This window comes from Plectropomus leopardus, chromosome 20 (genome assembly GCF_026936395.1).
Source record: "Plectropomus leopardus strain MGB_pleo_1.0 chromosome 20, ASM2693639v1, whole genome shotgun sequence".
Classification (NCBI taxonomy): Eukaryota; Metazoa; Chordata; class Actinopteri; order Perciformes; family Serranidae; genus Plectropomus; species Plectropomus leopardus.
This window is the reverse complement of record NC_142195.1, coordinates 2,192,093-2,204,874: the sequence shown is the minus strand read 5'-3', so window position 1 is coordinate 2,204,874 and position 12,782 is coordinate 2,192,093. Positions and strand designations below refer to the sequence as shown.

Genomic DNA, 12,782 nt, shown 5'->3' with positions numbered 1-12,782 from the left:
GAATGATTATTGGTACTTTGAAAAAATATCAACACAATACCATTTTGATGAATAATCATTAGTACTACATTAGTATTAGTACTAGATATAATGACTTGTTTCGGTAAAGACAAGTATTAAAACAAGTAGAACTGTCTGATAAGTGAAGAAAAGTACATCACTTAACTGTGATGCAATAACAATATCCAAATATCTAAGATGATATATAGTCTCATATGTAGATACAATATGATATCTTTACATTGCCCAGCCCTAATACTGGGCGTGCGGTTATTTCCACGCAGAGCTCGGCATTTATTGATATGGACGTGAGCGGAGGCTGTGATTAAATCTCACGTCAGGTCTCAGCTCGTGCGAGCAGGTTAAGGTCAGGGTGGACTGACAGGTGCAGCAGGACATCTGGCCAGTTGGAGAATTGTTATTAGACCATATTCTGACTGGCATTGAAGTATTTACAGCCTCATATTAATCACTAAAAAATGTATAGCAGCCAGATGGATGCGTATGCTCAGTGACCTCTTTTATCATTTGGCCTTTTCTTAACTGATGGTATGTATTTTTAATTTTTTCATTATTTTACCTTTTATTTAATATATTTTATATAATTTAATATCTACATTTTTTAGCTCTCGCCAGAGTGACCCCCACAAATAATACATATTTTATGCTTTGCTAGCTGTGCAATCAAAATCTACAGTTTGAATGGGTTTCAATGATGCTTTTTTTTTGCACTTATCAATGTTAATGTAACAATTTAGATTCCACAGTGTGTTTTTGTCTTATTGTCGGAGCTAAGCCGGAAAATGCACAACAAAACCCAAACACAATCTTGTGAAAATGTATGCCATATGCATGAACACAGCAAAAAATATAAAAAACAAATAAGAATGAAAAGCACGTAAAATGCACCATATATAAGATAATATATATGCAAATAATAATAATATTTGCAGGCTGTAGGTTGGTGCATATCATAGCTCTTTAAATAAAATATTGTCCCACTGTAATGCTGTGGACCAAGACACTGATTTTTTTCCATACTGCATTATTTTGACTTCCTTTGATGACAATTTTCAGGCTGACAAACAGAAGCAGACGGTTAAATTGGAGCTGGGACATCTGTGTTTCCAGTTCAAGGCCAGAGGAGTTTCTCCTTTTGGTCATATAACGCCTCTACATGTCGTAAATTCTCTGGGCGAGGCATCTGAACCCAGAATATTTTGGAGCAGGATGCGTAAAGGATGATTTACATTTATCAACAGCCGCTCATTCCAACGCAGAGATAAAAACATTTCATGAATCATGCATGCACCTTATTGTGAGATGATTTCAACGCTTGGATGTGCGCTGGTTTTCATGTTAGATTGATAAATGAGGGCCACTGTGCATACATGTTTCCATTTCCAGTTTCCATCCCTGAAGTACACAAAGTAAACACGGTGTGTCCGCTGGTATGGAGCAGTGCTGACTGCAGCCTGGCGCTCTGAGTCTGAGGTCTGGGTGAATGTTAGTGCAGCGGGGGGGTACTGAGCACACCAGAGCCTGACGTGTTTAGACTGAGGTGCATGAGGTCACACAGCCCTGAGGCCCTGCGTGGGTCAGAGGAAGCAAAAAGAAAAAAAGCAAGGCTCGAAAGAGGTTGACCTTCCAGAAAGATCATCAGCAACTTGGTACTGATAGACACAGATAACCCGTCGATAGGCTATGCTATTCAGAGAGAGGGAGGGAGGGAGGGAGGGGCAGAGATTAAACATCAGAGAAGAGAATGAAGCCAAAAACACAGGGAATATTCCAGAAAAAAACTCAACCAAGGAGGAATACGGGGAGTACATGGCTGTAGACTGGCCCTACAAGACACCTTTGAGATCATCACATCCTACAGTGTTCACACACACACACACACACACACGCACACTGAATCAAACACAAAGCACACACAAATAATCAAAAAGGAAAAGTGATATTAACCCATCCAGAAGATACGTCCTGATTAGCAAAGCAGTCCCAAGCACCAGCGAGGAAGCAGTGAAGAGGAGGGAGGGGAGAGAGAGAGATACACGTTAACATGAACCAATGACACAGCGCTCACTGCAAACACCTCTGCAAACATTACACACCAGTGTGGACAGTGATGAAGGTGTTTGATGACTTGCCTTTAAATAGAGACATGTTCTAATGTGACGTTCGTGCAAGAAACCAAACAGTTCACCAGTGAGAAAGCATGCTTTGTGCTGAACTTATTTAGTGATTTAACAGAGAGACGGACACCGCAGAGAGTATATAACGTAGTGAGACAACAACGGTGAGTTAAAGGGAAACGTTGCTGATTTTCAACTGTGTGCAGATGAACAGTGTTTGATGAGCTAGGACTTCTGGGAGTCGGCACAGTTTCCCTATAAACATTGTGTGTGCAGCTGAAGAACATCATGCAACTGTCATCTTTAAAGCTAAACATTCATGCTGAGCACCTGGCCCGAATGTGGATGTTTAACTGTATGAAAACAAGAGCTGACATCTGTGTCACACTGTGAAAACACGAGCCCAGCAGTATGAAGGCTCAGCAGGAAGAACACGTCCTGTACCTGGTCTCCTGCAGCCACTGGTGGAAAGCGTTTGCGTGCTGCGCAAACTCCTGACGCAGCTTGTCGTTCTCCTCCTGCCTCCTCTGCTCCTTCTGCAGCTCCAGCTCTCGCTCCTGCACTCAGAGTTACAGACATGAAGAAGCAGAAGCAGTGAGGTAAGCTTCCATCTGTAAATAAGAACAAGCGTGTGTGTGTGTGTGTGTGTGTGTGTGTGTGTGCGTGTACTGCATTTTTAATCTTCCATGTGCAGACCTTGATGATCTTCTGCAGGTTTCTCCAGGTCTCCTCCAGAGCCTCCATGGTGAACCAGGTGTAGGGGTTGGACACAACCTGGTAGCTCTTGATCTGCTGGTCCAGCTCGGCCAGCTGGTTGAAGTCGGCCTGAGCTGAGCTCAGCGAGGAGCGGAAGGCCTCGTGGGCTTCACGCAGCGCCCGGATCTCCTCCAGAGAGTTGCACCTCACCGGGTCTGTCAGATCCTCCTCTGCATTCTCAAACCAGCTGTTGAAGGCGGACGCCTTCTTGGCGAACGTCAGGAACAAGTCCTCAACCTGTGGAGAAGATATGATACTTAAAACAAGTCCAACACACTTATGTTACCTTAGGTTTACTAAAATACTTTACTGCAGCTGTATCTTAATCTTTGGACAATTTTAGAGATTTCACGGTTATTTTTGGAGGTCTAAATGCTCTCCTGGCCTCTTTACCTTTCTGAAGTGCTCTTGAGCCTCCAGAAGCTTCTTCTTGCGAGCGGCTGAGTTGGACAGCAGCTGGTTCCAGCGCTTAATCAAGGCAGCGTGACGAGCTTCGATGGCTTTTGACTGGACATGTTTGGCGGCCAGCAGTTGGTCCTTAAGAGCTGTAATGTTGGTGATGCCCTCCTGCTGGAAGGCCTGGAGACCCGCATCAAATGTCTCCTGCAGACAGACACAGACAAAAGCTGTTGCCATAAAGAGTAACCAGGTACAGAGGACAAACAAAACAATGTTTGGGAAGATGGCGCACCTGCTTGGTGAGCAGAGTCTGGACGGAGGACAGGTCTCTGCCGTAGTCGTCAGTCTTCAGGCTGTTCTCTTTCTCACCTAAACACAAACCACAACAACAGGCTCAGACATGATGGAGATAAAGCCACAAGTCCATAAAGACAAATCTGACTCAATAAAGTTACACTTAGGTCAGACTTCCCAAACGATTATTGTGGGAATATTTTCACATTTGGGGAAATATGCTTATTTGCTGTCTTATATGCACAATGGTTTCAAACCTGTGGCGGCATAAGCTTCTGTTTCAGCACCTAACTCTCTCCATAAGGCTGACTAGGGTCAATATTAGAGGCCATCTTTGCTGATTTTTGCTTTACTCTACCGGACTAGACTTATCTTTGCTTATAATTAGGGCTGGGCGATGTGGCTATTTTTAGACCGCGATATACAATATTTGTCTTAATATTCTGAAACCTTCTCCTAACTTGTGCTAAACAAAATAACCTACTGTTACAATTCAGTTAAATTTAGTACTCATATAATGAAGGTAAATAAAGCACTGTTATATTTATGATAATAAAGTACTGTTATAATATGGTTACATAAAGTACTGTTATAAAAAAGTTAAAGTACTGTTATATTAAAGTTAAATAAAGCACAGTCATACTAAAATTAAATAAAGTACTGACATAATAAGGTTACATAAAGCAGTTATACTAAAATTAAATAAAGTACTGTTATAAGGTGAAATCACTTATTGTTATAATCACGTTACACAAAGCACAATTAGAAAAAAGTTACATAAAGTACTGTTAATTTACTGCTCTCATAATAACGTTAAATGTAGTACTGTTATAATAATGTTGACTAAAGTACTAGTTTATAAAAAAGTTAAATAAAGAACTGTTACACAAAGTTAAGTAAGGTACTGCTATAATTAAGTTAAATAATGTAATAATAAAAAGCCAAAAAAAACAGGATAGCTTCTTGGAACTAGTAAAAGTACAAAAAAGTACAAAAAAGATAGTGCTCTTTGGTGAAGGGCATGAACAAATTAGAAAAAACAAGAAGGAGCCAAGGCACTGGTCTTAAAAGAGAAAGATAACATGCCTTTATTACACTGGCAAGTTGTAAAAGTAGAACAAGATTAAAAAACAGTGGATACTTTGCATTTCAGCATCTAAAAATTCTACTTTTACAACCTGCCAATGTAATAAAGGCATTTTAATTTTCTTCTTTAAGACCAGTGCCTTGGTTCCTTCCTGTTTTTTCTTAAGTAAAGCACTGTTATAAAAAAAAAGTTACATAAAGTACTGTTAAAATAAATTTAAATTGTTTCAATCAAATTTTGGTACAATTTAGACTCAGTGTTTGCGATACAGTCAATGTAAAAATCCTCTGTGGAACCAGCTGCGATACACTGAAAATAATCAATACATTTCCCATTATTACTTGCTATCGATGCTTGATGATCTCATCAGGTGTCTAATGACTGTATGCGAGTGGTCACATGGTAATAAAAAAAAGGAAGCCAGAGGTCTTCCTGTGTTCGTACCGATCCAGGACTCCACCACGTCGGCCTTCCAGTTGAACTGCAGGAAGGCGGAGTTTTCATCCAGCTTGGCCTTCCTCTGAGCCGCTGCCCTCTCCAGCTCAGACACTTTGCCTCGCAGAGCCGACATCTTGGCACTGATGTTGTCTACGTGGTGGTTGTTCTGTTGGTAACACACAATCTCAATCTCATCATCTCGATAAACCTGTTTCTGTATTCGTAGCGCACAAATCAACATTAATGAATGTTGTACTGCTATTAAAAGTTGGTTTTCTTAATGTTAAATAATCAGTACCTTCTTGATGAGCTCCTCTCCATTGGTGCACACATCATTGACTCTGTCCCTGTGCACAGTGAAGTCCGTCTCAAATGCTTCATGCTTTTTCAACAAGCCCTGTTGAAAAGAAAGGTTTCCTTGACATTCAGTAAAACTTATCATCACTTGTTACAGTTGAAAACGCTTCTGACATGTTATGTCGTGTGATGTGTTGTGTGACTGAAAGGCACCTGCACAGCAGCCAGTGTATCTCCGTAGTCCTCGCTTCCCACTAGATTCAACTTTTCATTAATCCAAGCTTCTTCCTCTTCCACGTTCGCCACAAACTGCTGGTACTCCAGCGACTCCTCCAGCCTCTTTCCCCTGGGAGCAGACACACACATTACTCACATTTACACCCCTATTTCCACCTGAGTGTGTGTGTCTAAAGCGGCGCTTGCCTGGCAGCTTGGGTGTAGCTCAGCAGGCTTACCTTGCTCCTGATAAGTCTTTGAGTTCCTTCCAGTGGTCGACAAACTGGGCCAGCCTCTGCTGGATCTCCTCCTGGCCGATGGTGTTGTCATCAGACAGCTTCCTCCCAGTATCCAGCACCGACTGGGAGCACACACAACAAAGATTTAAACACTGCGCACAAAAGCTGCAATATTCTCCACTCTGGCTGCAGACTGTCAGCACTTTCTTTACTCCATTAATTGATAAAATAAATAACTGATCAATCATTATTAAAAAACATAGAAACACTGCTTATTTCAAACAACACCAAATTTGTTTTATTCCCAGTCAAAGCCACCATAATGCATTTTGACATCATTTCATTGCCATCAATTAACTGATTACATTTCACATGTTGAATTCAATCCTTAACGACTGATTTATCGATCCCTGATTAATTGTTATCATCTCTGCTCTCCATAATATTTCCCAAAATACAGAGAAATTCAGAATGAGGAGCCAATGCAAAGATCTAACACCAGTTCAGTTTTATGTATAAGTCAGTTATTCAATAATCAGAATAATGCAACTTTGAAGAGCAAACAGCAAGGCTCAGTCTGATTTACACAAACTCTGCGGCAGCTGTTGCTCAGAGCAGGTTGTCCACTAAGTAAAAAATCTGCAATTATGATCCCCGGCTCCTTCAGTTGGCATGTTAAAGTATCCTTTGGAAAGATACTGAATCCCAAATTGTGCATGCATTTGAGAGTTTAAAAAAAACTGAACAGCAAGCGGCACCTTGTATGGTCGCCACAGCCACTAGTGCGTAACACAAGTAGTGTGAAAGCACTTCAAGTGGTTAAAAGCTCTGTACAAATGAAATATAAAAGTCCATTTACCATCTATTGAAATTAACTGAAGAAAGGCACAACTCTCTCACCTGAATGGCCGGCTCGTGGGCTCCCAGCTCGGCCTCCAGCCTCTTGTGTTTCTTCCTCAGATTCTGTACTCCTGTCAAATCACGTCCGTAGTCCTCCGAACTCACAAGCAACTTCTTTTCTCTGTGTGGAGTCGGGAAAGAAATGTGTATATTAAGTACATTTTGGTGGCATCTAGACGTCCCATATATGGAAGTTTTTAATGATTTACAACAAAAAGGCTTTGTTATGTAATTCCTCCTCGTTTTTCACATTTTTGGAGTGCCTGGATTTCCTTCCTGTTTAACAGCTGACCGTGTATTAAGGAGGTGGATCGGATGATTGATGTAGATTTTTGTTTTCTTTTGTGTATGTGGTGTTTTTTTTGTTTTTCGTTTTCACTGTGGCAATAACAACTTTGCTACCATTACAAAAACTGTTGTGCATGTTGATTTTGAAAGAGCAGCAGCCGGTGAGGCACTCCAACACTCCACAGGCCTGTGGTATAACTCCTCACTTCCTCCGTAAGGCAGCGACAGACTTTTGCGTTAATACAGCGTGTGCAGTGAAAAAAAGGATCAGTTTGTCTCTTCCCACCTTCCCTCTCACTGCCTTGCACATAATTATCCCAAGATCAAACTCCCTTACTTGATCCAAGACTCTTCATCATCCAGGTCCCTGAAGAACTGATGCAGGCGGTGGGACTCGTTGAGTTTGGCCCGACGGCCGGCAGCCATGCTCTTGATCTTGGTGAAGCGGCCGTTGACGGCATCACGCTTGTCCTTCACCTGTGAGGTGTCGAAGGCATTGCTGGCCATCAGGCTGTCAGCCTGGCCGTTCAGGTCCTTCAGACGGTCCTGTGAGGAGGGAGACAGTCAGAGATTCTTTCAATAATGGAAAATGCTTAATTCAGTTCAGACTTATCTCACTCCTCCCAAACATGGGTTTAACTCCAATCTCTCATCTTTGTTTTAGATGTGGCCTAGTTGAGGATACTTTTCTTCATTCCACCTGGCGTCGTAGTAACTACAAGGCCTTTGGCAGACGATCTGTGATGCTCTGTCAACAATGTGACACCATGGAGTCACTTTCACAGTGGATCCTAAATATGCCTTCTGGGCAGCCTCTCACATTCCAATATCAGGCATAGCCACTCCATCATGCTAACAGAAATCCTACTGGCAATCGCCAAAAAATGTATTGCAATAAGATGGAAGTCAGATCTCCCATTGCCTGTTGAACTGTGGCTCTCAGAGGTGAACAGCTGTTTTTCTCTAGAGAAGATAACTTACTCACTAAGGAGTAAGATCCATTATTTCTATAAAACATAGCAACCTTTTATTAACTACATAGAGAATCTTCCCTCCCATATGATTGAATAATGGCCTACAAGGTCTCCCTATTTATCACAACACTAGTGTTATAATAGACCATGCTATTATGGTGTGCGGTATGCTACTGTGTTATTATTAGTTACATTTTAACGTGAAACATTATATGCAAATTTATTTAATTGTCAGTTCATTTATTTTTGAGTCACTAGTAATGTAAATTGGTGTTTTTATTCAGTCAATTTGTGATTGTGTTGTTTGTATATTTTGGAAAATAAATGAAATAAAATTAAATATTAAAAAAAGGCAAATATTCTGAAAGAAAGTCTTGTGTGCTAACTGAGGTACAGCTGACTAACAGGCAGGACTGTTTGTGATAATATACCTCATGGGCAGAAATATCAGCCTCCAGCAGCTGGTGTTTCTTCAGCAGGTTGTTGACTGAGGCCAGATCTTTGCCATAATCCTCAGAGGCGAGAAGAGCTTCCACCTGAGAAAACACAAACCATAAAATGCACCAGATTTTTAGTTGATGTTGTTTTCATTGGTCTATCTGATTTTTCACACACGTGTCTGATGCAGATTCTCACCTCAGAGAGCCAGAAATCAAAGTCCTTGATGCCAGTGTTGAAATTCTGCTGCTTGTTGGCCTCCTTTAGTTTCTGGCTCTTTTCTGCAGATTTGTTGACGAGGAATTGCCACTGTTCATCCAGAGCGTTGAGGCGAGCCTGAGGAACACACAAGTCATGTTTGAACAAAGAGATCTTCACTTTTTCATTTAAAATGTTTAAAATGTTCTCACACATAACTTTTGGAGTGCTAACAGACTTAGTTTATTTTTAAGAGAAGCTGTATCTTGTGCTGAACCTTTTGAAGAATATATATCCAATTGGGATTTTTCTGGCATATCTTGGTATTTAAAATGCAATTATTCACTATCAACAGAATCCAAATAGCTGATGCAGTTATTAAGTGTGACTGAGTGTCTGCTGAATTCTCACTAATGACTAACTATTATCTCATATGTTGCTAAAGGTGTTATGAGTGAAGAGGTTGGGGTGCTCTTTTATTTTTCCCTCTTCCTTGTTTCCTTTTTGTGTGTCTAACCGTAGGTTCAGCCCTCACACTCCTTACGGTGGTGAGTGTTGAGTAGACCTGCGTCTAATCACTTATCAAGATTGCAGTGGTTAAAAAGCCTAAAGAGCCAGTAGTCATGGTCAGTGTGACAGCTTAGTTGCTGTGTGCTGGTTGCAGTTTGTTCCAGTGAGTTACAGTGTGCCAGGGTCGCTGATCTTCACTCCCTTCTTGAGGGAGGATGGAGAACTTTTTGTTGAATTATTAAATTAGTTATTCAGTCGCTAAAATGCTGATTCAGTATCACTTTGTTTTCAAAGAAAGTCATTTTGTGATAACACTTTGAAGACTTTTTGTAAAAAGTTCTGTTTGTTTGTAAGATAAATGTCAACTTTTAATCTTTGGCTCATCTTTTTTCTTTTGTCCCTGGGTTGCATTTTATTGTTGCTTCCCTCATCCCCTGAGCCTGATTGGGGAACATAACAATTTAGGGGCTTGTCTGGGACATTATAAAAGGAAACTGTTGTATAAACAATGTTGTGTTATATTATCCTTGGTGACGGGTGTGATAAGTTTTGCCATCTGCATGTGCCGTTTTTTAGCTTTCACTTGTAATATAACTTATACATGATGAATATACCTTGACGGCGTCCTCGCTGCCGGCACAGGCTCCTCTCTGGATCAGGGCGTTGCCGGTATCAATGACCCCGCGGATTCGGTCTGCGTTGGCGTGCAGCTCGGCCTCAAACGCCTGATGTTTCTGATGCTTACTCTGACAGGACACAGAGGCAGGAGGAAACATGGACACAGCATGAGAATCACAGGGTGAACAAGCTCCAATTTAAACCTCTTCTTAAATTGAGATTCACACTTTACATCTATAACACTGCTTTCATACTTACATTCTGCACAACAGCTGAAATGAAAAGTAAGTTTGAATAATAAACCTAAAATCCAAAGCATTATGAGGCTGATATTAAAGTCAAATAAAATATTAGTTTCTTTCAGCCTCATAATGCTTATAACATTGTATTTGTTACTGAAAATCTAGATGGTGGAATTAAAAAAATTACTTCAAGACAGGACGTTGACCATGACAGATATATCGGACATCGACAGCCACACAGACAAACAAGTGAAGAACACAAAATGGCAATGTAGAGAAAAACATCTGCAACAGCTAACTTTGGAAGAAAAAAAAAAACTACTGAGGGAAGAGTAACTTCAAAGTCGCTTCATGTTTATATCTTTCTAAATTTACATTACCTTCTCAGCTGGCCAAAACTGCTTTTCAAAACTTAGAATTTGTCCAATTGACATTAGTGTCATGCTGACAGCCTGCTGTGCTGTTAGTGACAAGGTCTAATTTGATAATCAAACATCAGAAGCAAGTTTTAAGATACCCTCCCTCAAGAATTAAAAAAATAAAAATGGAAGCCACAACCAACAACTAGTAGCCTTCGATGACAAAAACAAACCTAGAATAAAATATAAAAATGACAACATTTAAGCCTTTTTTTAAATTAACAGAATTAAAACCAGGTGGAAAAGAAGCCGGCACTCAACAGTGCTGATGAGGGACAAACTCAAGATGGACGAAGTGCTTATTCTACGTCGTGTCTACACACACAGCAAAGACATGGACACATGGAGGACAACCTGCTCGGCTGTTAGTCTGCTGACACACTACTCAAACTTACCAGCAGCTTGGACAGCTATGAAAAAAATAAGACAGTGGGAGAAATATTCAGTCTCACTTCAGACAGGACACAGTGAGGGATTTCACAATGTTAAGAGTATCGTCAATAAAACAAGACAAAACAGATTAGCAATTTTAATTTAGCTGAGGACACATGGCTGAATTCCCTGCCAATCATTTACCATCTATTTCCTCATTTTAAGGTTTCTTTTAAAAAGAAACAAGTGCTTTCTTTTCTTTTCACTAAATTCATGTGTGGAATTTACACAGACAATTCTGAAGGGATTCCTTGAACTCCCTTCAGACTAGCTGCACTGCTCTGAACTTTTGTGTGTTGGCCCTGTGCTTGTAGAAGCTATATCTGTACCTGGATGTTGGTGGGGTCCTTGTAGGACTCATCAGTTGCTGTTTGCAGTTTCTCGCTGATCCAAGCCTCAATCTCGTCCACATCCCTGCTGAACTGCTGCAAGGTTTGGGATTCACCCAGCTTGGAACGCTTTTCGATCATCTGGGCCTTCAGCCGGCGCCACCTTTCAAACATCAGAAATTTAAGTTTAAGAGTGAGCTCAAACACAAGCATTTGCAATTTAAACTTTTTTTTATTACCCAATGACTATGTTAGTCCCTACTATATAAAAAAAGCTTCTGATGTCTTTAAGACAGGTCCTGTTAGAGTGGAAACTGCAAAGGAATGTCCTCATTATTAACAAAGCAACTGGCTTGGATCTAGTCCCACTTAGTTTTGCAAGGAGTAGTGCCAGTGTGGTTTCTAGTATTTTCACTCATACTGACAATCTGTCCATGAATCAGGGTAGAGTTCAAAGTGAGATGAAAGGTTACTCCACTGTTTGAGAAGAATGTCTAGTCAGATGTAGGTAGTTAAAGGCCAGTGCCAATGTTAACAATTATATCTAAGGTTTTTGAAAAATTGGCGTTTAGTCAGAAGAAGAAGAACCATTTGATGTACGCGTTTCTATCTGTCTTACAGCAGCATTGTATTGGCAATGGTCATTGTTTTACAATTTAAGCTGGTTATATAAAATGACATTTTTTCAAGGTTTTACTTAAGTTTTGGAAAGCTTTTGACACAGTGGACAAATCTTTACTGTTGTCAAGGTTATGGTGTAAAGGTTTGATTATATTGCTGAAAAATCTTATCAGACAAGGAACAGTGTGCCATGTGTGTCAAAACCAAAGGATGTGAAATGTGGGGTTCTCCGAGGCTCCACATTAGGGCCTCTTTAATTCCTTATAAATGATATGCCAGCTGCTGTGAGAAGAAAATGTCTGATGTATGCTGATGATTCTGTATTACTGTAATATGGAAAAGACATCTGTGAGATTGAGATCACTTTCACTAAATATCTAGGACAATAGGACAATATCTAGGACTCAACTTATGGCCCGTTGGCCAAATCTGGCCCCCCATAGAGTGCCTGGTGGCCCCTCAGCCACTTTCTAATTCACAATAAAAATGAAGTGATTTACACTGGGAATTGTGTTTTATACTTAATGTATACATAAGGTGCCAGAGTGCATAAACCAGCATCAAAGTAGAGCTTGTTCATCAAAAACTGCTGGTGGATGATCCTGGTGGATGTCCTTAAATCCTAGAAATTTCCTAAAATCCTAGAAATTTCCTACAGTTTGAGAAAAGTCCTAAAATCCTCAACACATGCTAAAATCCTGTAAAAGTACTAAAATCTGAGATATGTCCTAAAATCCGAGAGATGTCCTGAAATACTAGAAACATCCATAAATCCTAAAAAGATCGTAAGATCCTAAAAATGTCCTAAAATCCTAGAAATGGCATAAAATCCTAGAAACATGTCTAAGGCTGCTGTGACTGGCCCCTGACCTCCAGTCATTTTGCTAAAGCAAGTTGAGCATCTCCTGAGCATCATCTGAAAAAAATCTAATGATGACACTCAATCCAG

The 12,782-nt window shown here is 40.4% G+C and overlaps 1 protein-coding gene across 10 annotated transcripts in view; it reads right to left on the bottom strand.

Moving 5' to 3' along the window:
* Positions 1 to 12,782, bottom strand: part of sptan1 (spectrin alpha, non-erythrocytic 1) — a 47,771-nt gene that overhangs the window by 3,634 nt on the left and 31,355 nt on the right. For 4 of the 10 annotated variants that reach the window (XM_042509100.2, XM_088070563.1, XM_088070564.1 and 1 more), the window contains 17 exons: positions 11,213 to 11,375; positions 10,847 to 10,861; positions 9,787 to 9,918; positions 8,663 to 8,800; positions 8,458 to 8,562; positions 7,390 to 7,598; positions 6,765 to 6,885; positions 5,865 to 5,986; positions 5,623 to 5,755; positions 5,411 to 5,509; positions 5,119 to 5,278; positions 3,586 to 3,662; positions 3,288 to 3,497; positions 2,835 to 3,131; positions 2,583 to 2,695; positions 1,969 to 1,986; positions 1,645 to 1,707 (listed from right to left, as the gene is read on the bottom strand). In XM_042509100.2, the coding sequence (XP_042365034.1) occupies positions 1,645 to 1,707; positions 1,969 to 1,986; positions 2,583 to 2,695; positions 2,835 to 3,131; positions 3,288 to 3,497; positions 3,586 to 3,662; positions 5,119 to 5,278; positions 5,411 to 5,509; positions 5,623 to 5,755; positions 5,865 to 5,986; positions 6,765 to 6,885; positions 7,390 to 7,598; positions 8,458 to 8,562; positions 8,663 to 8,800; positions 9,787 to 9,918; positions 10,847 to 10,861; positions 11,213 to 11,375 (2,175 nt within the window). The remainder of the gene's footprint in view (positions 1 to 1,644; positions 1,708 to 1,968; positions 1,987 to 2,582; positions 2,696 to 2,834; positions 3,132 to 3,287; positions 3,498 to 3,585; positions 3,663 to 5,118; positions 5,279 to 5,410; positions 5,510 to 5,622; positions 5,756 to 5,864; positions 5,987 to 6,764; positions 6,886 to 7,389; positions 7,599 to 8,457; positions 8,563 to 8,662; positions 8,801 to 9,786; positions 9,919 to 10,846; positions 10,862 to 11,212; positions 11,376 to 12,782) is intronic. The other 6 variants (XM_088070565.1, XM_088070568.1, XM_088070566.1 and 3 more) reach the window with 4 other exon arrangements.